The sequence below is a fragment of the Emydura macquarii genome, unplaced genomic scaffold, assembly GCF_026122565.2.
Source record: "Emydura macquarii macquarii isolate MOO-44397 ecotype Brisbane River unplaced genomic scaffold, CSIRO-AGI_Emac_v2 contig_2805, whole genome shotgun sequence".
Taxonomy (NCBI): Eukaryota; Metazoa; Chordata; order Testudines; family Chelidae; genus Emydura; species Emydura macquarii.
In genome coordinates, this window is record NW_027132942.1 from 3,755,838 (window position 1) to 3,782,920 (window position 27,083).

The window sequence follows — 27,083 nt, forward strand, 5'->3', positions numbered from 1 at the left end:
TGTCACTAGAAGGCAGGTTTTCCAACCCTTTAATCCTTCTCGTGGCCCTTCTCTGACCCCTCCCCAATTTATCCGTCTCCTTCTCCAGACCTCTCGGCTCCGACTCAAGACTCCCAGTTTTGCAGCCCAGGATGCCATTCGCCCTTTTGGCTGCAGCCTCAGGCTGGGAGCTCACGTTCAGCTGACTGCCCACCGTGACCCCAAACCTTTTCAGAGTCCCTGCGCCCCAGGAGAAGGCTGGAACCAGCCCTCCTCGGGGATGAGAGATGCTAATGCGTGGAGTCCTCAGTCACTCAATCAGGGTCCAGGTCAGTGGAGGGAGACCAAGGATGGTCTGTGCCTCCAGCTACATGAGGGGAGGGAGGGCAGGCAGGGAGCTCACGAGCAGCGCAGGCGCCAGTGCCAGGCCCCTGCAAGAACAAAGGTAAGAGCAGGGAGGAACGTGGCTGAGAAGCAGCGGGAACCTCAGAGCCGGATGTGGAGAGACAGAGAGGTCAGGAGACTCCCTGGAGGCTGTGGCTCCTCACCGCTGCGCAACGCAGACAGGAGGGACTGGGGCTGAGCGAGGGAGTGCCAGGCTGGAGCAGGAGCCGCACACGGTGCCCGCAGAGTTCCTGCTTTGCGGCTGTGTGGTGACTCTGCCCGCTCAGAGTGCTGCATGGAGCTTGGGCATGTCCGTGAAGGAGGATCAGTTACAAGAGGAAACTCTCTTTGGCCCCAGGAGCCAAGCTCACCCTGTCCCCTCCGAAGGCCAACGGGGTCTGTTCTAGGGAACCTCACGTCTCCCCTGTGCTCCCAGCGCTAGGCACGGGAGAAATGCCATGGGGAGGCACACCTGACAAGCAGCAGAAGTTCCCGCAGGGGACACAGATGCACAGGGATGGGTTAGACACCCGCAGCTGGCCCGTGCCAGCCAACTCAGGCTCAGGGGCTGCTGAATTGCCATGTGGACATTTGGGTACGGCCTGTGAGGTGGCAGGGTCCCAGACGAGCCTGAACGTCTACACTGCAATTAAACAGCTGCTTAGCCCAAGCCCTCTGACACGGGCCAGCTGCGGGTGTGTAACTGCAGGCCAGACCTACCCCTAAGGATCAGACAGCTGTTTCTGGAAGACCCTAACCAAGCCTGAACTTTGGGCTACCCAGTGATGCAGGGAAGCAGGGGGCGGCTGTGAATCCAGGGCAGGAAGGCTGATGGATCTGAGTGCCCCTTAGGCCAGGACACCAACCAGCGTGATAAAGGCAGGAGGGGAGGGGAGGGGCAGGACAGCAGCTTCACGAGACCAGAGGACAATGGCTGCTGGATTGAGACAGAGGGTAATGGAGCAAGGCTACAGACCTACAGCCTATGGGGACAGCACCCGCTACCCAGGACAGACAGGAGCAATGGCAGCAGCAGCAGCTCAAACCAGCAATCGCCATCAGCGCTCTGGTCTGACTGCGAAGAGAAGCCAATGCCTGGCAGGCCGGACCGAGCGAAACAGCAGGTGGAGCGAAGGGGAGTGGAGCCCCGTCGTCCAGCCCCAATTTTGGGACCTGCCACCTTGGCACCCCCAGACGGGTGGGTCGTTTGCTACTGTCTCCCTCTGTCACCGTGGCCACATCACCACCTCACTGCTTCGGTTCCCTCCGCCACTGCCCCACGTCCCCAGGACGCACAGCTGGAGCAGCCGATGTTTGTACGCCGACTGACGGCGGGAGGCGCTGTATCAGCAGCGCCGACACCTTCCTGTTTTAGATTTACTGCTGCTGCACCAGGATCGGCCCCGCAGCCCCCCCCCCCACTCATTGCTGACCGCTCAGCGTGTGCAAGGCAGAGCTACAGACAATCCCACTCCTGAGCGGCTGACGGCTCAGAACAAAGTCTCTGAAAGGGCCGCATGCCTCCCGTTGTGCCCCCAGTGGCATCCCGACCCCTCCCCTTGGAGATCAGTGCTGCACGGTGACTGGCACGAAGTCTGTGCTGACGACACTTCCCGTCTGCTTTCCTGCCTTGTCCACGGCTGCCTCCGACAGACACACGCTGAGCAGTTGCTACGCGTTCCACAGTGTGCAGTGGAAGGTGCTTTACACATTCATAAGTGGTAACACGCAGTCTGCCCGGAGGCTGGGTATTCTGACCCCAGCCCACCGTGGGAGGGGGGATTAGAGAGGAACCTGCCTGCTCCGGGTGGACAGGTCAGAGTCTAGTGGACTGAGGAGGCGGCTGGGAGCCAGGAACTCCTGCGTTCTAGTGCCAGCCTTGAGGCCAATTCCCAGGTGCGGCTGGCAATCCTTGGTTTCCCGTCTGTGGGTGGGGAGAACACGGAGCTCTCTCACGGGCGGGGAGAGGACTGATGGCTACAGAGCGCTGTAAGAGGCAGGGGAGGCTGCTGGAAAAGCCTTGGCACGGCTCTCCCTGTGGCTGCCCAGGCTGTCAATCCAGCTCTTCCCAGCAGCCCCAAATTCACTTCCAAAGTCCAGCTTTAGGTCGTAACTCTTACCGCCGTCCCACCGCACCACGGAGGGGCTGCCAAGTCACCAGGCCACAGGCTCACGAGACAGGGTAAGGGGCGGAGGAGTCCCGTCCTGGACACTTCCAGCAGTCCAGGAGAAGCCACCCTAAGCCACAGGATGCTAGCTGGCATCTGGCTTTAATGCAGGGCTCCCCCTCCCCGACAGCGCCTGATGCTATTTCTGGGGGCAGGCAAGATGGAAGGAGGGCGCGTAGGGTCAGCCAGTCGGCTGGGGTCCCGGGACAGAGGGTGGTGGCTTGGGGCACTTAACAGAACTGACCACGTTAGCAGCTTCTCTGTCAGCCGAGTTTTTCATACACACCCATCACCAGAGTGTCTGAGCTTGCCTGGAGCCCCGGCGGGCAGGATGTGACCATCCTCACCTAGTGCTGGCAAAGGAGACGACAGGCCCCAGGAAGCGATGCTCCGTCTCCGTCCCAGCAATCAGGCTACAATGCCTTAGCCGGTGTCTGAGAGGCGGGCAGGCGTGCGCCACCTGGGAACCTTGGCCTGGACTTAGGCCACCTCTGCCCTGATCAGCCTGTGCACCGATGCTGTGAACCCTGGCCGTTACCGAGGCCATGGGCCTAAGCCGGCAGGCGCCTGTGGAGGAGAAGAGCTGGATGCACAGCAGCACCTCGCTTGCCCAGACCTCACAGGGAGAAGGGGGAGAGGTGCTAAGCAATGAAGAGGGAACGTGACCGACAAGACCCGCCCAGGAAACGCACTCTCCGTTTTGTGGGCAGCAGGGCCGAGGCTGCAACTCAGATATGGCCTGATGAGTGGGCCCAGGGCGCTGACGGCCTCTCCCCTAGCCCTTACCGCCTCTCAGCTCTGCGCTCCGGGGGCAGTGACAGCCGAGTACAAGGGGAATCGTACAAAGCAGCGAGGGTCAGTGAGAGGAGATGAGCTCTCGTGATCTCTGCAGAGCTCTCCAGCACTGGGGTGCTTCATCCCCACGGGCACGGAGCCAGCAGGAGACCCTGCCTGCAGGGGAGAAGGGGCAGAGCTGGGCAGCAGCTGCTTCCTGAGGGCTCTCCAGAGAGCCGAGCGTCGCAGCTGCCCCAGCACGGAGTCTGCCCAGGCAGGCGTCTGCAAAGAGCGGGTGGGTCAGTGGCAAAGGGCCTTTGAATGGCGCCCGTGGCAATCCAGTCCCTAGAGAGATCAAAGAGCAAACCACGTCCCCCTTCTCCAGCCTGCCCTGCCTTGCGGGGGGTGTCTGGGCAGCCTGCAGCAGGCTGGACGGGGCAGTAACAGATCTGTAGAGAGCTGGCAGCCAAGGCCGCTGTGCCTGTGAGTCAACGCAGGGTAAGAAGCCGCCAAGACAGACAAGCAACACCTTGAAATGCTCAAGGCCAGGGCTTCTCTCCCCCTCACCCAGGTCCCCGTGTGCCATCGCCAACAGCTCAGAGCCAGAATCCTGAGGCGTCCCCTCCACCCACACACCCAAGGGTATCAGGCCACCCCTGCGGGCAGAGCTCAAACAGCCCGGCCCGGCCTTACCTCTGGGCATCTGGCTGGGAAATGGCATTGACGATGGCCTCCACAGCTGTGTCGAAGAGCTCCGGGTCCTGCAGGGAGGTGAAGGCTGCCTGGATCAGGTTCTCGCAGTCCATTAGAGGGATCTCCAGCTGCACCCAGCTGGAGAAACACTTCAGCACCTTCTGCTTGATGAAACCCGGGGAGTCCTGCTGCTGCAGCAGCTGCTCCAGCAAAGGGAAGACAGAGCCACACTCCTGGGCCAGGACGCTGCGCACCTGCCCCTTGCGGTACTGAGGCAGGCGACTGGTCTGGAACTCCTCAGGCAGCACCGTCAGCAATTCCAGGAGCGCCAGGCAGCGCGCCCGCCCGTCCACGTTGGAGTCCTCTGCCTGGAACATGCGTACCATGTCCGCCACAGCACAGGGCCAGGCCTCAGGCATCAAGCTGAGTGCCAGGGAGGCCAGCGCCACGCAGAGCCGGGTAAGCACAATCTTGGAGCCGCTGGCAAAGCGGGTGATCTGGCTGAAGAGCTGCGATTTGAGGCTCTCGTACTGGTCGGCAGGGATGTCGTTCCAGTAGCGGGAGATCTTGATGTGCAGGGCGCTGGCCCCAAAGTACTGGATCTCTGGCACCTTGTCCAGGTTGAGGAGGAGCCAGCTGAAGTGCCAGGCCTGAGGCGAAACTTGTGCCTGCATCAGCCATTTCTGAGCCAGGTTCTTGTTCTCGATATTCGGGTCGTAATACAACTGGTGGAGGGCCTGGAAGAGAGAGGAGAGCAGATGGGACTGGCGCAGAGCTGGGCCACGCCTCAGCCCCAGCAAAATGCCCAGTCAGCAGCACGAGGGCCTGGGCCCCAAACCAGCTCCCAAAGCACTCAGCACGAGGTCTCAGACTGTAACAGCATGTCAGACACGGGGCGGCTGGAGGGCCTAGACGGCCCCGTTCTCCTCTCATGCCCAGATCCTAAGACTGGCTTCTCCTTGTACGTCTGCTCTCACTGCTGAGGCGCTTTATCACCCTTCTCCCAGCTGCTTAGCCTGTCAGCATCATTTCTGACTCATCGCTGTCATTTCCTGCTCCCCAAGATCCAGCACAACCCCCTCGCCTTGTTTAGGCCTCACATATCACCCCCCAGCCTTGAGAAGCTCTGGACCTCTGGACTCTCGGGCCTAGGAGGGGATATAAACCCCTGAACAAACCACCCCACTCCCCAGCCTGAGATCGGCAGCAGTGCAGCATGGTGCAGACATTACAGAAAACGGCAGGGTGAAGACATTGGCTAGGGCATCGTTTTGTGTTTAACACAGTAGCAGGAGGGGGACAAATGAAGAGGTTTGCCCAGCGAAGACGTTTTTAAAGAACATTTGTGGAGAGGAGAGAGTTTACGAGAGACGCACAGGGAGGCTGTTCCGGCCGGCAGGAGACACACAGGAGAAGGCTCTTGCACCTCCAGCGCGTGCATAGGCAGATACAAAAGAGGCTGGTCCTTACTGAACGGTGAGAAAGGAGGCCGGGGTGGGGGGAGAAGGGAGGGAAAGACTCGTCCCGAGAGGCAGGCTGGAGGAAGCCAATGCAGAACCTGAAGGCTGCAGAGAGCAATTTTGAAAGGAAAGGGGACCCACCCAGGACAGGAGAGGCCGGAGTCTGGGCAAGGCAGGCAGCAGGATTCTGCACAGGCATCTGCTGAGCTGGTGCCCGGGGGCTGTGTATTCTAGTGTGGCTGCAGAACTGCAAGAGGGACAGCATGAAATCAGGACCGACTAGAACGCAGCTCCCTGCAGTCGAGAACGTTGCTTTCTTTGCTACTGCCGCGCCCTTTGCAAGGCAGAGGTTGTACCAGGCTTGCAGGAGGGGGGCTCTTCTCCTGTGACATCCTCAAGTGTGGGGTCAGGCCAGTCCGAGGGGTCCTGCTGAGTACCTCCACATCAGGGGGTTGCTCATTTAAAAATCCTCACATCAAAGAGTGTGGAGAGCCTGGTGAGTTCACAGCTAAGGGCCATCACTTCTGTGCAGTGCCTAGCACGATGGGACCCAACCTGGCTACGACCTGGTGGTGCTGCTGCACTGTAAACGTTAAACAACAATCGTCAGGGATGCCAAAGTTAAGGCTGTGCCTATAACCCTAACGCTGCCCCTCTGCACGCCCCACGATGCATTACAACCGTCTACGATTGCTCACCCACAGGTTCTCAAAGAAAGCACAGCTGTATCGTGCAGTTTGTGCGCAGCGACGGGTAGCACCGGGCACTACTTTGTGTATGTCAAACAGTGTCCAGTCAAGTCCCGAAAGTGGCAAGCATGCAGTAAACCATTCTTACACAACGTTACAACTCAAGTCTGACATGGCAGAGTGCTGGTGAAAACACGCCAGCACACAGAGCTCACCCACCTACGAAGCGCAGCCGCGGAGCTCTGACTGGAGGGTGGCGATGGATGCTGACTGCAGCGTGGGTAGCACACTGCTGCTGGCTACAGCCTGACCCTACCACGGGCTCTGAGCAGACACAGCCTGGTGCCTGCGTAGACCCCACTGATTTCAGGCGGAGGGAGCCTGTGCAACCAGAACCAGTTGCAGAATTGCATGTGCCCTGTTAAAATACTGTACATGCGTTAGACTGAAAAGGCCTTGGCGAGAGCACAGTGCCACTGAGCGCAAGGCCAGCAGAAAGGACGAAAGCTGACGTGTGTTCCCGCGAGACTCAGGCAAGACGTGTGCCTACATCATGTTGCTGCGTTGGGAAGTGGCATGCAGCCAGGTAACGAGACACATGCAAGGGAGTTAGGGGTGCACTGCTGACTTCACCATTGGCATTTCCTGACGTTTGAGCGCTTAACCATGCCCCCCTCCCGTTCTCTCCGCATGGCATCACACATCTAGCTAGACCAGCGAGGGGCCTCTGGAGAAGCACAGCCATCACCCAGCAATGTGCTACCTGGAGAACCTCACTCCGGTTACAAAACAGAACTTACCTTAAGAAACAAACCAGGAAGGCAGCTAGAGACAGAGGAGCTGGGTTTGCTGGGGCCTGGTGATTCGGGTTTGATGTGGAGCAGCCCAACTGGCTGCATTTGAGTCTCTGCATGCAACATGCCAGTGAGAAATCCCACTAGCACATCCCCTGGGACAGGCACCTACTGAAACCTGGTCTAACCTGACCCAATTTATACAGTGGGTGCAGCAGTGCAGGGAGGGCTGTGTCCTCTCTCCCTATCCCCTGTGTCTAGCCAGGGCATGCTGCACCAGGAGAGCACGCTGCACAGCTGCCAGGCACCTGTGCTCTGGAGAACGCTTCCTGAGTGCGTGTGCGCCCATGCCCACCAGAGAAGACAAGGTCACTGCAGAGCCAGGGCACTTGAGAGGCACATATTGGCACCTGCTGCTGTTTGACTTTCACTCTGGGCTGCTTCAGTCCTGCTGGACCATGGCTTCGGCTCTCTAACGAAGGGCTGGTGATTAGGAGGCAAACACATTAGTCTGACGCCAGGGAATGAAACTCAGCGGAGGGAGGGACAGCTCCCGGGAGGGCCTTGTGCATTCTGACCAGCCCTGTGTTTGTGTCTGACACCAGAGCCGGCAGCTGACCAGGGAACCTCAGACCTTGTAAACATCCCTGCCTGCCTGGCATGCCCTCTGGCCAGGGGATGAGGTTTCTCCAGCATCTCAGAACTCTGCTGGAGCCTGCGGTCAGCTGGGACCGGCCCTGCTCTGCAATGCTGTGCATTAGCTCTCTTAAACTCCTAGCTACTTGAGTGGCATGTCAGCCATCTGGGAGCTCTGCTCGGCCTCCCACTAGAGACAGCTCAGGGCTCTGAACCTGGTTATGTTTGGGGGGCAGGGAAGGGGTAACAAGCAAGGCCTAGAAGCATGAGCGCCATCCGACGGCTCGTGAGATTTGATCCTAGTGCTAAGATCACTACAAAAATGGAGCGTTCGCAGCTGCCCTCCCCTCCCATTCTTGGCTTCCTCTGAGCTCCTGCACAGAGCAGAAGAAATAGCAGTGTGTCTCCCTGACAGCACTCGGAGGAAATAAACAAGGCTGGGGACCTGGACGAGCCCTGTTATGTCAGTGGAGTCTGAGGGCTGACAGGAGGAGCCAGACGTCCCCAGCTCCATGCAGTGGGGTGTAAGGTAAGGAGTCAGGCCTGCACCCCGGTATCAGGAATGCCATGTATGTTCTCACACCAGCCTGCAGTCCCCCCAGAGCCTCAGGAAAGCAAGATGCCACCTCTCCGGGGGTTTATCTGGCTGAGCAAACAGAAACAACACAGGTTCCAGTGCAACTCCCATGAAGCAGGCACAGAAGATAGCAGGCAGCAAACTCAGAAGCACAGCACCCATACGTGGGGCATGGCCCCAGCACCCTAGCAATGGCAGCCCCAAAAAAGCAAACACAACTGGGGCTGCACCTCTGAAGAAGGGCACTGTTAGCTGGCAGTGGCTACCATGCTGCTACTTCCAGAAGGAATCATTCCTGGGTTGTCTCCTGCAGAAGATTCTCCTTCCCCACAGACCAAATGCAGACCCACGCATCCCTGCACCAGCCCAGCCGCCTCCATAAGCAATGGAAACCCTGGCTACGCTGAGCAACAAGAGCTCCAGGCCCCCCAGGAGAAGCCAACCAACTTCCCCCCGCCATGGCAGGATAGACTGAATGGAAGCGTCCCTGCCGAGAGCAGGCAGCCAAAACACAGGGGACAAAAGGGAAACAAACAGAGTCAGGGGGACAAGCCAGCAGCACCTTCTTTGGACGCCGCAGTTACAAGCCGATTCTTTCCCGGACCAATGGGCAGCCTGCACTCCCCCGGCCCGAGCCCAGATGGTCCTGCAGGTTTGCTGGGGGGCAGGTGGGGTGAGAGGCTTTGCCAATGACACTGGGCCAATCCTGCAGTAACAGCATCAGCCCCTCCCCACACAAGACGATCCAGTCACTCCTCAGGCAGAACAGTCCCAACCCAGAGATGGCTGGGCCTGAGAGACCCTATGACAGCGAGGAAAACCCTCTTGTGCCTCATCAGCCAGAGACGGGGCCTCTCCCCGCCCCTACACCAGGAAGGAGCTGAGCAGTGATTATGGGCTGTACGTTTCAACATGGCTCCAAAGGGCTCCCCCAGCACCTGGGGCGCGGCACTGGAACCAACAGCATTACCTGCTGCTTAGCTGGCGGGGAGCTTTTAGGATAAAGCAATGGCACCGGCAGGAGGGTGCAAGGGAGACCTGGCCCAGCCCGAGTGCCGTGCCTAGGAAACTCTTGCAGCCCCACCTTGCCCACCAGCGCGCTCTCTCTCTCTCTCTCTCTCTCTCTCTCTCTCTCTTCGGCAGTTTACTTGTGAACTTGATGCAAGCAAAAGGTGCTGGATCAACACACCACAGAGCCTGTCTAGTCACAGGGCAAGTGCAGCAGACCGCAGCAGGGCAGGATTCCCAAAGCTGCCCTGTCCAGGCCAAAGAAAAGTACCGGCTTACCCTTGGGCTCTGCCGAGATCCCAGTTGTGTTTAAAGGCAGCCATTTGTCTGGACGGAGGCACCCCAGCTCCCAAGTGTCACCAAACAATCATCCATGTACGAAGGCCCTGCACCACTACTAGTCGGGGCTGCTCCCATCTTGGGGCCAGAATCCATTCCCCATTCCCTCTGCCCACTCGTACTCCAGCACCAGTGTTTGCATTCACCTGATGCAGACGGGATCAGAACCTCCCACTTCTGGTCCTCTTGGCTGTTACTGGCAGAGCTGCCAGAAACCCCAAATGGCAGAATCAACTGACAAAGCTGCTCTCCCAGCAACCCTCCCAGGAGGGCAGCCCCAGCAAGGGCCAATTTCTCACTCCGTGTGTGTCAGAAATAGTTCCCGTTACTGCAACGGGCTTCTGAACCACAGGGCTGTACTTTACGGTACGCTGCACAAGGTGGTCCAGCCCCATGTCTCTCCAACTGCCTTTAATTCTTATTGCTGCCCGACCTGGGCAGTGACTCAGCCCCACCCCTGCCACCAGGGCCACACCGCCAAGCCCTTCACTCAGAGCAGCTCGCCAGCAGCTGCGAGCCCACGCAGCACAGAGCTGCAGCTATAGGAAAGCACAACACAGAGACTGCCAGGCCTGCAAAGGGAAAGGCTCAGGCAGGCTGGGGGAAGGGAGGCAGCAGATCTGAGTGAGCACAGAGAGCAGGGAGCCTCATTCCAGAGCAGCAAGGAGAGCTCCATTTCTGCACCCCCGCACCTCACCCGGCACATGCCAGGCTAGCCGCCCGAGTGCCACGGACCTTTCAGAAAGCCAACGTTTGTTCTGTTGTTGGCACAAACAAAGGCACCGTCTCCGTGTGCACCCTGAGGGAAGATTCAGGAGCAGAATGATCCAGGAGACTAGAAGATATGCAGATTAGGCTGCAGAGCTCAGCATTTCTACAGCTCTTTGCAGAGATTCACTAATCCTCACTGCCAGCCTCACCCTTCCCAGGGGCACCGTCCCCAGCTTGTGGGACAGCCAAGGCACAGGTGACGTGATTCACCCAAGGCACACAGGATGTCGGTGTCGGAGATGAGATCAGAGTCCTGACTGTCCTGACCACGGACACCTGCTACCAGAGGAGTAAGCCTCCCGGCACAGGTCTCTGTTCCCTGCTACTGCATCCATCTGTTGTAGCAGCCTCTGGATAGTGAATGCCTAATCCGTTTTAAACTCCCCCATCCCACAAATACAACCTGCGAAAGAAAACCACTGTCTCCCTCTCCCCGACCCCCCCAAACCAGGACCCGGAGCCCCAGGCTGCTGAAAGGAAAGTTCTCTGCTACTATGCCTTCGCCAGCAGTGGTGTGTGTCGTCCTCTGCCGCCATGGTTAATTCAAACACCTGGCTAGCCCTGATGCTGCTCAGCGCTTTCCCAGGGAGCCGCAGGAGCATGCCCACTGGATTCTGGTCAGCATCGAGGCCACTGACCACAGCCTTGCTCGTTTTACTCTGCCGCTGCCAAGGAGAGCCTCCAGCAGTAGCAGAGGCACTGCGGCTGGCTGGCTGCAGGCTCAGACAGAGCTCATCTTATCAGCCACTCTCTGAAAGCTCTTCACAATTCTAAGAGCTAGAAACAGGTTGATCTTCTGCCAGTGAAAGCTTACGCTCTGCAGGCGCGGTGGGCGTAGCACCTCTTGCTCGCTCGTCAGAGGCGAGAGGGTTGCTCAAGCCCCGAACAGAACCAAGCTCCCTCCCTGCCTTGGGTCCTTGTCACAGTCTCCTGAAGAACATCTATTCACTGGGCCACTCTCAGCCCCCACGCCCCGTCCAGCCTTCTCACCAGGGTTAACGTTCGCATGTAACTTGCCTTAGGCAGCAGCTGCAGCCGCCACTGCCAGGGCAGCTTCGCTTTCTGCTCTCTAGCGGCAGACCATGGTCAAACCTGTGGCCTGCAGGGGCAAAATCCAAATAGTACCTGCGCCCTGAATGACTCTGAACCGTCTCGCTGTGCACATGGCCCTCCTTCTCCGCCTCCTGCACTTGTTCCTTACAAACAACTGCCGTGTCTCAGGGACAGAGCAGCCACCACGCCCAGCCAGACCCACGGCCCAGCTACACCAGGGTCCTGTCTCCGACAACCCGCAGGGCCATGCTTCACAAGGAGCTGCAAGAAGCTGCCTAATGGACCATTACGGAAGAACCTCACTGCTTGGCACCTCCCCCCGCCCACCTTCCTTCTGGCTTTGCGACCCTTGCTCTTTATGGGGGCTCCATTACCCATATGCACGTCCAACGGTTTTTTTTAATCCTACTACGCTCCTGATTTCAAGGATCCCTTGTAGCTATGAGTTCCACAAGTTAATCATAGAAACAAGTGTTTCCTTCGCTTCGTCTTACATTTGTCATCTTTCGGTTTCATTGGCTGACCCTTGTTCTCATGACAGACGGTAGGGAGCACCTTCTCTATCCCAGTCATCGTTTGTTATGCCCTCTACCACATCCCCGCTAGAGCCACTCTCTTTGTACGGAGGCTTTTCCTTGCCGGTCATCATTGTTTTGCCTTTTAGTAACTTGTAAGATCCCCTCTCTCGTGTCTTTGTCCAGTGCTGCTCCGCACCCTCACAACTCCAGGATCTCAGCTGGGGTCTCCAGGCTCTAGTGCCACCCACAATAATTTAGCACACTGTGCCCCCAGCCAGAAGCCTCTTTTCACTGACATTGCAGGACATTCTTAACAATATTTCTAGTCTATTGAAAAGCCTTTTTAAAATGTAACTGTGTCTCAAAGTAATTGCCAGTGTCCTTTCATTTCTAAAGCAGAAGAGAGATCTATTATTATTGCTTATATTCCTGCAGCCTCCAGGAGAGCCCCGTGTGCTAGGCGCTGTACAAACACAGGGCTTGGCAGTCAGGATAGCTGGGTTTCCTCCCAGCTCTGACACTGCAGAACCAAAGGCCAGCCACATCGCCATCTGTCTCTCTTTACACCCCTCTGTAAAATGGGGGGAACAGGATTTACCGTCTCTGCAGAGAGACTGTGATGGTTAATTCACGCTTGCAAAGTGCTTTAACAAACATCCTCAGCTGCAGTGTCCTGTGTAAGTGACACACACTAGCAAACACACTAGCCTGCCTAGCTCAGCTCTCTGGGCACACCAGTGGCAGGCTACCACAGCTGGGTTTTGGTAGCCCCTGGGCGGCATTACTGCTCTCAAACAGTAGAGCAACCGGCACAACAGAGGTGCGCATTACCCCGGAATGGCATGAACCCAGTTACCAGGGAACAGGGGCCGCAGCACACGGCGTTCGCTACAAAATCTAGTCTATAAAAAGAGCCATGACTGGGTGGGAGCTGCCACTGCAGGAGGTGGTGAAAGTAACTAGTCCGTGGCCCCTTGGCCTATTGGTGGGAAATGTCGGTTCATCCTTGGAGCCTCCCTGTCAGCAAAAATACACACCAGCGTCACGAGCACCAGGGGCTCTGCTGCTCCGCAGGGCCAAAGAGATGAGGAGCTTTATGCCAAAGAGCTGCTGGGTCTGTGGAGAGGAGGGCTCCTTGCGCCAGTGGTCAGAGCACAAGGCTGGGAGCCAGGACTCCCGCGAGGGCTGTGTTGGGCTGAGTCTGGGGTGTGTGGCGAGAAGCTAGACGTGTACATAACCGGAATCTCAGCAAGACACTAGACCCCCGCATTCGGCCAGCTCGGCCACGGCCTCGGGCATGTCACGCGACTGCTCTGGGCAGTGGGGATCATGCTCCTGACCTGCCCACGGGCTGTGCGCCCCAGGCGCGCTCAAACCCGCCCGCCGCAGCGGCTCCGCGGGGCAGACCCCGGCACGTCGGGCAGACCCCGGCGGAGAGCGGCCCGGCCCGGTGCGCGCATTGCCGTCAGCGCAGCCCGGGCTGGAGCACGGGAGCACGGCCACGGCCACGGCCCCCGGGAGGGTGCGGACGCTGAACCAGGGACCCGGCCGCACCCCCCGCCACAGCCCCCCGGCCGGGCACCGGGCCCCGCCCCGCCCCGCGGGGGGAGGATGCCGAGGGCAGCCCCCGGCCCGGCCCGGCCCGGCTCACCTGCTCCACGTTCTCCACCGTGAAGTCCAGGCTCTGCGGCGCCGCCGGCCCCCGTCGCTCCATCGCGGCACCGGGGCGGGGGGGGCTGCGGACCCCGCGCCTCAGCGGCACCGGCCGGGCGCGGGGGGGGCGCGCGGGGGCGACAGCGGCATGGCGGCGGGGCTGAGGGGGGCTGTCTGTCTGCCGGTCTGTCCGGGCTGACGGGAGGGGGGCGGGTCCGAGGCCTGCGGGCGCCGCGCTCGCGCCCCGCCGCTCCGCCGCCGGCTGCCTGACAGCGGGGCCGGCCGGGGGGGGCCTCGCCGCTCAGAGTCTGCCCGCGGCGCTGCCTGACAGACCCGCTCCGCTCCGGCCGGCTCCGCTCCGCTCGCTGCCGCAGGGACCGCCCCGCCCCGCCCCGCGGATCGCTGTCTCGGCCGTCGCCGCCCCGCCCGGCCCCGGGACCGCACCTCTCCCCTCAGGCGCGGCCTAGCCCACCGCAACGAGGACCCCTGCGCCGCGGTGCCGCCTGGGAGGTGTAGTCCTCGAGTGCTCCGCCGCCTCCTGGCGGCCAGAGGGGAGCGGCGGGGAGGCGGGTCCGCTCCCGGGCTGGAAGGGCACGTGACACGCAGCCCCAGGTCGCGGGGGCACATGGCGGGGTTGAAAGGTGCATGGGGCTGGAGGCTGTATGGGGGGCGGGGCTGGGCTGGGGGGTGCATGGGGTGAGGCGCATGGTGAGGCTGTACAGGGTGGGGGAGTCACTGGGGGGCTGGAGGCTGTGTGGGGCAGGGGACACTCCCCCGTCCATTGCCCTGTGGTGGTCACTTTTCCCTGCCCCCTGCTTCCCCAGGCCCCCCGCCCTGCCAGGGCAGAGCAGAGCAGAGCAGAGCAGAGCAGCCGTGGGGCCCACCTGCCCAGTGGGGGGACTCCCAGGGACCATCGCTGCATGTGCCTGAGGGCGGGGTAGGAAACCCTCCCCCCTCCAGCTGAGGACCATGCCCCTGACCCCATCAGACCCTGGTGGGCTCATACCCGGGGGGGGGGCAGGGCCCCCTCCATGTTTAACTCTCCCCCTGTGACTGCCTGTGCCTTTCTGCAGACGTGCTGCTTCGGGCAGGCATGCGTGGGCCTCCCCCCCCCGGCTCCAGGGCAGAGACCCACAGGTGACTGTGTCCCACCCCCTTGCCACCCGCTGTCTGTGTGGCACGTGGCTCCCGTGCAGGGGCAGAGCTGGCTGCAGCCCCACCCCACCGCACGGCCTGGCCGGCCCCCAGCTGAATTGTGCCGGTGCCCCTGTGGAGGTTGCCTCTGTGGAGGTTGTGGGGCCTGGCTGGTGTAATCAGCTGGCCAGCAGCATGGGGGAGCAGGTGCTGGGGCCCTGAGGGACGATTCCCCCCCACACCCCACACCCCCCACCCTCAGCTGCTGCTCCCGCCTGGGGTCTGCCAAGCCGGATGGAGATGGCCCTTCCCCCACTCGACACCCCAACTTCAGCCCGACCCTCCTTGGTTTCTGGGGCCCTCCCCGAGCTCAGCGCTGGGGAGCTGCTGCCCATAGCGCAGTGGAAGAGGCCAGGCCCGGCTGTCTCAGAGCCTGCCTAGCGCCATCCCGGGCCCAGCGCGGGTGAGGATGGGGGGTGCAGTGAGGCTGTACCTGTCTGCGTGAGGAGATGCAGCTGTGCACCCCCCCATCCCACACCTGGGCCAGGCCAAGGGCAGGCAGCTGGCCAGAGCGTCCTCTCTCCACGGCCCCCCACCCCAGATGGGGGCAGGGAGGAGAGGGGCAGGGCTCCCCGCACCAGCCGTTGGCCCCGGGCAGAGCGGCAGGGGCGGGGGGGCACAAGCACAGACTCAGCCACACGCCCGTCACTTTATTGCTACAGAAAAATCCAGCTGTACAAAAATAGAGTTTATCCCCAACTGTACAAATGCAAATAAGGGTCTGAATAATATAAAAGGGGGGGGGGCCTCGGGGAGGGGGGGAACGGCTGCTGGCCCCAGGCACAGGCCCTCCGAGCAGCAGCAGCGTTGCGTGAAAACCCGACCCCCCCAGCCCCACGTCATAAATAGGAGCCGCCGCCCCAGACCAATAAATAAATAACTTAGAGTAATAAATAGTCAGCGCCCTGCAGGGCCTGGCCCCCCGCACGGGCACCAGCGCTGGCTCCCCACGGGGCCGACACAGGCTGCCCAGCCTCACGGCAGCGGGGAGGGCATGTGCCCCAGGGAACCGCGGCTACGTGCCCGACTGCTGGCTTCTGCCCTAGGCCGGGGCGGCCGGCAGTGCCTGCCCCCGGCTGGATCCTGCCACCTGCGGGCAGCTGGGGTCCCTGCCACTCGTACCCCCATGTGGGCACCTGCTCCTTTCCTGGCAGTCCTTGGGCTCCCAGCACTTTCCTCTGCTGCCCCCACTGCCCCCCTCCAGCTCCCTGCCCCCCCACTGCCCTGTCCTGAGGGCAGGGCCCCCAGAGCTTGGGGGCAGCAGAAGGGGGAAGTGAATGGAGAGGTTTTCAACAGGAAACAGGATGGGGCACGGGGGCAGGGCGTGGGGCTGCTTCGTGTCTGACCCCCCACACACACCCCCATTGGTGGGCAGGAGACAGAGGAGGTGGGGAGCATCTGCAAGGCCCCCGCGCCCAGCCATGGGACGCCCCTTCGCTCCTGCAGCACTGACAGAAAAACCAGAGGGCTAAAAACTGCCCCGCAGGGGTGGCGGTGGGTCCTGGCTGTAAATCCCAGGGGAAGGGGCCGGGCCATGAAGGTTTGCACCCCAAGCGCAATGAGGGGCCTGTCCCTTTAAATAGCTCCGGGGAGTGGGGGGGGGCAATTCTAGCCAATGGCTCAGAGGTCCATGGGAGCCCCCCTCAGTCCCTTGCACCCGGCTCCCCCCTCGAGGTCTCAGCCTCGACCCCTCCACACTCGCCCCCGCCCGTGCCCTGGGGCCAGCTGCCTCCCACTCCTGCCATGCTAAATCCTATCCCACGTGGGCACTCAGGGGCTGGGGTCCAGCCGCCCGGAGCCAGGGCCAGCGCCCCGCAGAGTCCCGCCTCCCCCCGGGAGCCCGTGCTGCCAAGGGCCTGGCTGGCAGCTGTGCGCGGTGCCAGCGGCTGCAGCGGGGCCCTGGCGAGCCTGCCCTGGTGACCGCACAGCTGACGCCGGAGCAGACGCCCTCAGGTCACCGGCCAGCAGCCCCGCGTTCCCAGCCAGCCGGGGCAGTGCCAGGAGCTGGGTGCAGGGCGGACGCCAGCCCTGCAGCTGGCCGTGCAGGCCCAGCCAGGCTGGTCCCGGAGCACAGGGCACGGCCGGCTGTTTGGCACTGGCGCGGAGGCTGCTGAGCGAACAGGCCGGGCGGGCGGGCTCCCTGTCGCTGCTCAGCAAACGCCTGGGTTGGGGAGAGGGGGTGGCTACAGCCCAAGCCAGGAGACTGCCCCTGCTGCCGGCCAGTTGCCTGTCCCGCCCCACGCTGGGGGTCCTGCTGCCCCCGGGCTTCAGCCAAAGGGGCTCCACTCGCCGTGCCGGGGCCGGGCAAACTCTCGTCTCCCCCCCGAGCCGCGCCTCGGGGAAGTTTGGCACCGCCGCAGCCCGCTTCCTTTGCCTGTCACCGCTGCCCCCCATGTGCCATGGGGCCCAGTGTCCGGGCAGCGCCAGGCGGGCAGCGCCGTGAGCTCAGAGCCTGCGCCCCCGTCAGCCAACGCACTTGCACTCGGCGGCGGAGAGCTGCTCCACCGTCTGCCAGGCGTGCTGCACGTTCATGAAGGAGACGGACTCGTAGCGGCTGGGCCGGCAGCAGGGCTGGCTGGCCACGTGGCCCAGGGCCCCCGGCGCGATGAGCTTCTCCTGCAGCAGGCTGGCCAGCGTCAGGTCGTAGTTGCCGCGCCGGCGGTGGCAGGACCCGCTGCAGTACTTGAAGCGCACGATCTCGTCCGAGTCGAAGCCCAGCCCCAGGTCGCGCACTTTCACCAGCAGGCTGCGCACGCTGCAGTTGTGGCTTTGGTTCTTCCCGGGCCGGTTTCTAGTCCTGGCGCCCTTCTTGGGCGAGCGCTCGACCCGGAGCAGCAGGTCCTCGGCCAGCTCCGTCTCCCCGGGCCCCCCTGCCGGCACGCTGGCCCCTGGGAACACAGGGCAGAGTCAGCCGGAGTGGGGCCCCCTCGCTCCTTCCTGCCCCCAGCGGGATGCACGGCATGGGGAGGGCCTGCCTGGCCCCCACACCCGGCCAGGGGCTGGGGGGAGCAGGAGGGGCGGGCAGATGCCAGTCAGCTCCAGCCGCCCCGATTCAGCCCCAGCGGGGAAAGCAGCAGCCTGTGGCCAGGGGTGCCTGGGGTGCCAGGGGTGGCCAGGGGTGGCCGGGGTGGCCAGGGGTCCTTTGCTGGGGGGGGACGCACTCCTGCCCCCGCTCTGCGCTCCGGGTCACCAACGGCCCTGCACTCACGAGCCTGGCCCCTCCCTGCAGCCCAGCTCCCCCCCAGCCCCGTAGCAGGACATGTGCCTAGGGGCACCCCTGCTCCTGGAGGGGGCGGCAGGACTGCCCTGAGTAATGCAGACCCCAGGCAGCCCTTCCTGGCCGCCACGGCCCCCCCAGGCCTCGGTCCGCCCCACGCCCACACCTACCATAGCGGTGCCTCCAGGCCGCGGCGAGCGGCGCCTCCATGCTGCCCTCTGCTCCCGGGCTGGCGGTGCCCATGCCAGCTGCAGGCAGCGCGGCCCCCAGGGTGGTGTTGTGGCACCAGGACTGCGGGGCTCCTGCGGCCACGCCGGTCAGCAGCGACAAGATGGCGAGGGCACCCCACAGCGTCCCCCCCTGGAACACAGCACGGGGTCAGCCCTGGCAGCTGGGCGGGGAGCGGGCTGGGGCTGGGGGGTCCATGCTGCAGGCTGCCCAGGGGAGGGCCTGCCAGAGCCGGGGGTGGGGGGGCAACGGAGCGGGACCCATGGGGAAAGCCAAACCAGCCAAGACTGCATACCCCTCGCCTGGCTCCAGCGCCCCACACCCCTCCGTGCGTTGCTTCCCCAGGGGCATCGTACCCATCCTGGCCCCTCTCCCATGGGGCTGGACTCACCCTGGGCCTCTGGCGCAGCGTCTTGGTGGGGGGAGAAGCCGGCCCCCCCGCTGTCTGCTCCATCCCGCCTGCAATCACAAAGCGACAGCTCTGGGGTGAGTGGAAATGCCCCGGGATGGGGGATGCTGGAGAAGGAAACCCACCAGTCCCACCCCCCCACCCGGGCACCCACCGCCCCCCCTGGGCATCCACCACCCCGCACCCCACCCACACCGCACCTTCACCCCTCGACCCGCCTGCCTGGCCCCTGCCTTGCTCTGAACAGCCAGCGTCCCCAGGGAGGGCTGGACGAATGTGGGGCGCAGGGGGGCAGAGTGCAGCACCCTCCGGCCTGTTAGTAATAAACACAGCCCCGTTCCCACCCCGGCAATATCGACCCCCCACGACGCCCCCCTTATGCCCTCCGCCCAAACATCGACCCACAACGCCTCCCCCCACATGCCCCCAGCATCAACACCCCCACGCCACCCTCTGCCCCGACATTGACCCCCAACACCCCGCCACAGCCCCCCACCCCCAACATCACCCCCCATCAGCAGGCAGGCCAGCCTATGGCCCCCTAAGGGGTTAATGCCCGAGGTCTGCCCAGCCCCCGGGGACGGCTGGCCTGCCACGGCCCACCCGGGGTTCTGCTGGGAGCCTGGCGGGGCCTTTCCCATGGCCCGTCCCCGGGAACGTTCCCCCTGCTCAGGGTGAGACCTGAGCTCAGACACGCCCAAGCCCTTAGCGCTGGGGTCTCCAGGTCCCGGCCATGCCCCGCTCTGCCAGTCTCACGCCCCGGCCCAGCTGCTGCGACCCGCAGGAGAGGAGGGGCCGGGCCCAGTGGTGGAAGCAGGAGAGCTGGGTGCCACGGCCCTGGCCACACGCTCTGAGCTGGGCCCGTGCATGGGAGCCGGGGGTCCCCAGAGTTCTCCATCTCCCTGCCCCCCTCCAGCTGCTCTCCCTTCTCCACACCTCCTCCTTGGCTCCCCCCGAAACCGACCCCCGGGGCCGGCTTGGGAGGCTTTGTGCCCGCAGCTCTGCTGGGATTCCCGGCGCCAGGCTGGACCCGGCCAGCGGGGAGCAGACGGCGGCGGGAGGCACCTTGCACACGCCCGTGGCGCACAGACACCCCGCTCGCGTGGGGCTGGCCGTGAGAACCCGCCCAGGCAGGGCAAAGCCGGCTCCATCCAGGGCAGGAGACGCAGTGCACGAGTGGGGCGTGGGGCCGGTGCCACGGGGGGCCCGGGTGCCACGGGGGGCAGGGCAGCGCACAGGAACGTGGGCGGATGCCAGGCACCTGTGCCCCACCTGGAGCCGTTCAGTCCCTCTGAGCAGCGCCTGGAGAGCAGCAAGACGTGCTCGGGACGACTCCCAGACCCGTCCTGGCACCCGCGGCCCCGGCCCCGCATTAGTAACCCAGAGGTACCCAGGAGAAGGGGGCAGGCGCAGCAGAGCTCCCCGGGGGGCAGAGCTAGGCAATGCCAGCCTGGGGGAAGAGGGCCTGGGCCAGGCCTTTCCAGCGGGCACCCAGCCCTGCTCAGGAGCCCCCCGACGCCGCGGCCTGGCCTGCAGCGAGTGCGAGGGGTCAGCCACCTCCGAAGCCCCTGGAGCGAGGGGCCTGGCGACATGGGTGGGACCCAGGATGAGACGCCAGCAGCCAGGTGCTGAACAGCCTGGGGGGCTGGGGGCCAATCTGAGCTGCAATTCTCCACTCGCCCTTCGGGTGGCAGCACAGGCCCAGCCTGGGCCAGCCCTTCACCCCGCCACTGCAAACCCGGAGTGGGGAGAGAAGCTCCCCTTTCCCCGTCCCGGCCCCCCGGCCAGCCCCATCCCGCACGAACGGGCCCGCCCCGCTCCGGCGGGAGGAGCCAGAGTCGGGGGGGGGGCACCCCAAAGTGCTGGACGGACACTGACCCCAGGGTCGCCGCACCCCACGCAGCGTGCAGGACAGACGCGAAAGCGAGTCTGGCCCCCCGCCTGCCCCACCAGGGGATGGGATGGGAGGGCAGGTCGGAGGGGCAGACGGGACGTCTGTCGCCAGCCGAGGGGCCCAGCCGGCCGGGCAGGGTTGGCTTGCGCTGCCCTCACTTAGCTCACAGCAGTGCCCTGCTCTGGGGGAAGGCCTGTGCGGGCAGCCTCCCAGGGCCCCCGGGGCAATCCTACTGCCCCACACCGGGGCTCCCCCCATCCCCATTAGCCCAGACCAGACTGGGAAGCACTGGATCGGAAAGGCCCCGGCAGCCTGGGACGGGAGCAGCGTCACGCCGGGGCCGCAAGTCGCCTGCGTCGGGGCACGTCCGGCCGCAAGAGTCGATGGCAGGAGACCTGCCCGCCCGGCCTGGCTGCCGTGCGGTGGGCGGGAGCGAGGCGGGTCTGCGTGCCACGCCTGCCCTGTGCCGGCCCTGCTAGGCCAGACCCAGCCTGGCGCCCCCGGCTCGCCCGGCCCACTGAGAACAGCTCCCCCGGCATGGCGGGAGCCGGGCAGCCTGCAGCAGGCTCAGTGGCACAGGCCAGCAGAATACAAGAGCAACGCGGGTGCCAGGCAGAGCAGGGCTGGGCAGCTGGAGGCTCGGTGGGAAGGAAGGAGACGCAGCATGGTGCCCACGGGCGGGAAGCTGCTCTGAGCCATTGGAGCCAAGGAACTGGGCCAGACAAGGTGCCTGGCAAAGCCCAGGGACGGTGAGAGCACAGCTGCCCCCTCCCCCGGCCCCACACGTCCTCCAGGCCGTTGGCGGACGGCCCATGGGCCCCACCACCCCACGTGCCAGCCAGCTGAGGCACTGCCAAGGAAGAGACTTGCCTGAGATGAGGCAGAGCTGCACGCAGAGCCCAGGTCTCCGGGCCCCGCTGAGCGCAGAGCGTGGGGGGCGGCGGGGCTGGGAGGCGCTGGAAGAGGCAAAGGGAACCCGCAGCCTCCGGAGGGGCTGGCCGGCAGAGCAGGCAAGGCAGGGAGTGAGCAGTGCCCAGCCTGGCCTCCGGGCAGCGGTGTGAGAGCAGGACGGCCAGGCTGTCCGGGGGACTCCGGAAAGCAAGTGCCACCACTGGGACACGTGCCAGGCAGATATCGCACAGGGGGCAGGGACTGCAACGGTACAAGGGGAACGGGGATCCCCAACAGCCACGGCGCCAGCCTGGCTCTGCACCAGGAGCAGGGCAGCCGCTGCCACGGGGGGAGCCGGGCCCAGGGCAGCGCGGCCACGCTCCGGCTCGTCACATGGGGCAAGCTGCTCACTTTGAAGCTGCAGCTGCAGGCTCCTGGCTCTTCTCCTCTCTGCCAGGCCTGGCCGGGAGGATCCAGCCAGCTGCTCCCACCAGGGGCCCCTGCGGCGAGAGGCGCGTTCAAGGAGGGGCCGTTGGCCTCCGGCAGGGGACAAGGCAGCTGGGCCGCTGGCTCGGGAGCCGGAGCAGGCAGCTGGGAGGCACGTGCAGAGGAGACAGCGGCTGCTTTTCACCACGGGCCGAACACTGGCGGACCTGGAGAGGCCTGGACACACAGACGCTCCTGACCTAGCCAGCGCCACGTCCTGGATTTCCACAGGAAGCCTCCTGCCAGGGGGTTCAGCTGGAACAGCCCCCCAGGCACCCATGGAGCCCAGCCACTGCCAGACCTGCACCGGAACAGGGGCTCCGGCTCTTCTGGAGATCCCCCAGCAAGGCAGAGGCGGCAAATCAGCTGCGCCACTGCCAGGGAGCTGGCGGGGGTCGTGCAGACGGCATGGCGTGGGGGGGTCACGTGCGAACAGCCCACGCCGGCCGCAAGGCGGGACTGAGCCGAGAGCAGAAGCGGCCCAGGGAAGGGGAGCGGGTCGGGGTCCATGCAGGTAGGAAGGCCAGTGAGACCCCCACATACCATCACCCAGCGCTGGGCAGGAGAGAGCTCAGCGTGGGGGGGCCAGGGCGCCCGGCGTCACGTGGGGGTCCGGGGCAGCAGACGCAGGGTTAATTCCGCTCACTCACCGCGGGAGCAGGGCAGGGCCAGGCTGGCAGCAGGCGACTCAGGGCCGGCTAACGGCTGCAGAGACCTGCAAGGACCACACCTGCCTGAAAGGCCGCCCAGCCCCTAAACCGAGCACGCACCCCTCCGGCCCTCCCCCTCCGCCAGGGCTGCAGGCTCCAGGGGCTGCACGGAGACAGGAGATGCGGGGCTGCAGCAGCCGGACTAGCGGCGTGGCGGGGAGAGACCCAGGGGGGCAGCCCCTGCTCACACACACACACACACACACACTGTCCCTGGGCCAGGACCCGGCAGCCTCTGGCTAGCAGAGGGCTAAGCGAGACCAAGCTGCCTCCTGAAGAGAGACGCTTTCTCCCCGACCCCGCAGGCCTCCTGTCTCCAACGGTCAACGGGGCTGCGAAGAAGAGGAGAACCAGCTCCCCACCCCCGGTGCCCCCATAGCCCCAGGGCCGCGGCTCAGCGCCGAGTGGAGCGGACACCTCCGGGCTCTGGGGAGCAGCATCCCTGCTTGGGGGGCGCGGAGCAGCGGCAGCGACGCCAGAGCTCGGGCAGACCCCGCAGGCGGCCGGCGTGGCCCTCTGCAAGCAGGCGCTGGGCGGTGGGATCAGCCCCGGCCTGCAGCAAAGAGCGGTGTAGGAACACACGCGTCAGCACCTGCCGCCCCTGGCCAGTGGGTTCCCGAGCCCTGCCCCTCAGGGCTCTCTGTCTAGGCTGAGGCCAGACCCCTAAGTACAGCAGACAGGGAAGGACGAGTTTCCTGCCCTGCTAGAGGGGGAGGGACTGGGTGCCCCCTGCCAGCTCAGTGCCTGATTTCCGCAGCAGCCGGGGCGGCGCAGCCAGGCGAGGGGCTGGGGCGGACGGGACAGACCCGTCCCCGGGGAGGAGGGCAGGCCCGCGGCTGCAGTGGGTGTTGACGTATCTTCCACAGGCGCTGCGGGAGGCTTCGCTCCATGGAAGGATGTTCCGGGGCTTCCCCTCCCCCCTGGCCTCCGCCAGCCTCGTGCGGCAGAAAGGAGCCCCGGGGCCAGGAACTGCCGGGACAAGCCAGGGCTCCGGCTGCTGCTCCGGGAGCAGCTTTCCAGAGGAAGCGAGGAGGAAGAGTTCTGTTTACGCTCGGTCCCAGGCAAACACGTACCAGTGTCAGCCTGACGCCGTCCACGGGGCTGGAACCCGCCCCAGGGCCTGGCGTCCCACTCGCGAGTGGGACCCCCGCCCCCCAGACAGCCCCACGCGCCCTGACAGACCACAGCCCAGGACAGACGGGCTCCCGCCGCCCTGGGCCTCGTGCAGGGCCAGCGCCAGACTAATGGCGGGGCCGGCCGGGTGCGAGGCAGGAGTCAGGCCACGGCCCGGAGCTGGGGGGACGCTCCTCACCAGCGAGAGGAGATGTGTCCCGGCAGGTCACCCACGACAAGCCGGCCGGCTCCGACCTGAGCCATGAATCAGCCCCTGGGACGCAGAGCGCGCCCGAGTCCCCCACGCTGCCGGGGGCTCGCTCTGGGGACAGGGGCAGCAGCAAGGGGGGGGCACCAGCCCTGCAGATCCCGGGCAGGGCACCTCCAGCAGCCGCCTCTGGGTCAGGGGAAGGACGCGCCCGCCCAGGGAGCCACGGGCTGCCCCTAGGGCTGGGAAGGTGACGCACCGTGGGGGGACGAGGCCTCGGGGGGCAGCCAGCTGCACGGCCCCAGGGAGCGGGGGAGGGAGGCCCCAGACGGGAGCTAATCTGGGCGGCTGCCAGCGGCTAAACCGGGGATTAGCCCGGGGGGCTCGGCTCGGCTCAGCTGGGCCCGGCACGCGGGGCCGCGTGTGCCTCGGCCCGGGTGCCCTAGAGTGACCCGCTTGGCGGCCCCTTCCCTGCCCTGCAGGCAGCCTGGGGCAGGGACCCTGCCACAACCACCCTCTTAGCACCACCCTCCACCCGGCCACAACAAGCCCAGCAGCCAGCAGCGACCCTACCACAACAACGCGCCCCTTTCCTCCCGCCCCCCAGCGGCGGCGACCCTACCACAACAACCGCCCGCCCCGCCCCCGCGACCCTACCACAACAAACGCACGTTTACTGCCGAGGCCGTATGGGGAGGGACAACTGCATCTCGGGCCCGGCCCAGAGACTCTCCCCCAGCCGGGAACCCTCCGCCCCCAGCCCCCCCGGCCCGGCCCCCCGCACTCACCATGCTCCGGGGCTCCGGGCTGGGCCGCGTCTGCCGCCGCCCCCGGGCACCAGCCCCTGGCGGGCATCGAGTCCGCTCCCTGCGGCGGGAGAGGAACAAAATCACCGGGGGTCCGGCCCCGAGGCAGAGACCGAGGGGGACAGACCGACAGACCGTCCCCCCACCCCCCGGACAGACAGACAGACAGACAGACAGACCGCCTCCCCCCTCCCGGACAGACAGACAGACCGACAGACACACACCCACACACCCGGACAGACAGACCGCCCCCGCTCCCCCCAGAGAGACAGATCCTGCGGACAGACAGAGCGACGGACCCCCCGACGGACCGACCCCCCCACCGCCAGCCCCGGGACGGACGGACAGGCAGACCGACCGCTCCGACAGACAGAAGGACCGTCCCCTCCCGCCACGGACCGACCGACCGACCCCCTCGGCCCGCCCCTCGGGGAGACACCCGGACCCCCCCCGGTACCTCTTGGCGGCGAGGCGGGCGCATCCCCGGCTGGGCTCCGGCGCTCACCCGGCCCCGGGGGCCATGGCCGGGCCCCGGGGCTCCCCGCCCTGCCCGGCCGGCGCTCACGTTGTCCGCATGGCGAGGCGCGGGGGGCAGGTGCTCGGCGCTGTCTGCGCGCCCCTGCGCGGGAGAGGAGACGGGTTAGAGCCGCGAGCGCCCGGGCATCTCCCGGGCCGGGCCGGGCGCGGGGCCAAGGCGGCTCGGACTCGCCCCTCCCCAGCAGCCGGCAGGTGAGACTGGACGGGGCCGGGCCGGGCCGGGCCGAGCTTCTCCCCCCGCCCGCGGGCCCCGGGCGCGCAGGGACGGCTTCGCAGGGGGCCCGCGCCGGGCCCGGGACTCACCGAGCGGGGGGCAGCGGCTCCGGTCCCGGGCGGGCGGGCTCGGACCTGCGGCTGCCGGCGGGGCGCGCGGGCGGCCTCTGGGAGGCAGCAGGACCCGGCTCCATCGCCTCGCCCGGCCGCTCGGTGTCAAGTTCCGGGCGCGGGCGGGGCCGGGCCGGGACAGACAGACCGACACCCCGCCCCGCCCCGCCCCCGCCGGCCGGGACAGACACACCGACACTCTGTTCCCCCCACCCTCCCCTTCAGGGACAGACACACGGACACGCTGTCCCCCCATCCATCCCACGGTCAGCCAGGGACAGACGCACAGATGCTCCATCCCCCGTAGGCAGGCTGGGACAGACACACAGACAGGCTGTGGGACAGACCCAGCCTTGCCCTGGTCCAAATCATTAAAGTGGGGCAGGGGCCCAGGGGATTCTGGGTAACCATGGGGCACAGGGCAGGCTGCTCCGGGCACGGCCCAGCCTCAGTTTCCCGGTATCTGCCGGGGCCCCTCAGCCGCTCCAGCCCGGACCTGCCTTAGGCCGGCCGCAGCGTGGCCATCCCGCCTGCCTGCAGGCACCCCTGCTCAGCTCCTGCCCCCCGGGGCAGTGCTCGCGCCGGCCATGCCCTGCGCTCACAGCTGCAGCCACCAGGACAGAGCCCCCGCCTGCCCAGAGCCGGCCTGGTCCTCACTGTGCCAACGCCGCCCCAGCCACGGCCACGCTGCCGCCTCCCCCCTCCTCCCCGCAGGGCTGTCCCGGGCCCCAGATAACCCCAGGCTTAGTCGGTGAGCGCCGCTGAGCCCACGGAAATAGCCACTTCACCTCGCCGCCACCCTGACGCTTAATCCCGTGTCTGCCCAGCACGCCCCGGCAGGGCCAGAGCTCCCGGCTGTTGCCGCGCTGTCCCTCGGCCCTGCGTCCTGCAACGTCCCCTCACCGCGGCGCGGCCTGGGCCCGGGCCCCCCGTTGCTGCGGGGCTCCGTGGGGAGCGGTGCCCGGAGCTGGGCTGGGTTCCGTGTCAGCAGCGCGTGGAGCAGGGGAGCAGCTCTGGGCCCGGCGCGCGGTGCCAGCTACCCACGCACGGCTTAAGGCAGCAGCCTTAGATAAGCCAGGCCAGCCGCTCACTCGCCACGCGCCCTGCGGCGTGCGTGGGGCTGGCTTTGCACGCCAGCCGGCCCCTCAGCTGCATGGGCTACCTCCCTACCACGCCGGCTAGCCCGAGGCCCGGCATTGCACATGCGGGCCACGCCGGCCACGCCCCCGTTTGCCTCATCCGTGGGGCTTAGCCGGCCCAGGCCGCAGCGGCACAGGCCCGTTCCCATCACTGCATGCGCAGCACAAACCAGCTGAGTCCGGCCCCCACACAGCCACTGACGAGGGCCTGCTCGGACAAACCAGACACCCCCACAGGCCCCCGTCAGCCCGGCGCTCGGCTGCGTTTTTAACGGGGGGAGTAACGGACTGTTGGAACAACTTACCAGGCCGTGCCGGGGTCACCCTCGCCGACAAGCGTGAAATCAGCAGAGGCACCTCGGCGCCGTTCCCTTCGTAGCTCCCTGGTGGGCTGGGGCCGGGGTGCAGCGCCCCGGCCATGGCCCTGCTGA

General features: G+C 65.4%; 2 protein-coding genes across 5 annotated transcripts in view; both read right to left on the reverse strand.

Annotated features, from left to right (window-relative positions):
• Positions 1 to 13,769, reverse strand: part of IPO13 (importin 13) — a 45,636-nt gene extending 31,867 nt beyond the window's left edge. For all 4 annotated transcript variants that reach the window (XM_067567870.1, XM_067567869.1, XM_067567872.1 and 1 more), the window contains exons 1-2: positions 13,495 to 13,769; positions 3,999 to 4,735 (exon numbers count right to left, since the gene is read on the reverse strand). In XM_067567870.1, the coding sequence (XP_067423971.1) occupies positions 3,999 to 4,735; positions 13,495 to 13,557 (800 nt within the window). In that variant the 5' untranslated portion in view covers positions 13,558 to 13,769. The remainder of the gene's footprint in view (positions 1 to 3,998; positions 4,736 to 13,494) is intronic.
• Positions 13,770 to 14,880: 1,111 nt separating this feature from the next.
• On the reverse strand, positions 14,881 to 25,583 carry ARTN (artemin). Its single transcript, XM_067567816.1, has 6 exons — positions 25,493 to 25,583; positions 25,110 to 25,271; positions 24,635 to 24,713; positions 18,527 to 18,594; positions 18,078 to 18,267; positions 14,881 to 17,578 (listed from the first exon to the last, which is right to left on the reverse strand). The coding sequence occupies exons 2-6, from the start codon at positions 25,131 to 25,133 to the stop codon at positions 17,154 to 17,156; spliced, it is 786 nt and encodes a 261-aa protein (XP_067423917.1). The 5' UTR covers positions 25,134 to 25,271; positions 25,493 to 25,583; the 3' UTR covers positions 14,881 to 17,153.
• Between the last annotated feature and the right edge of the window lie 1,500 nt (positions 25,584 to 27,083).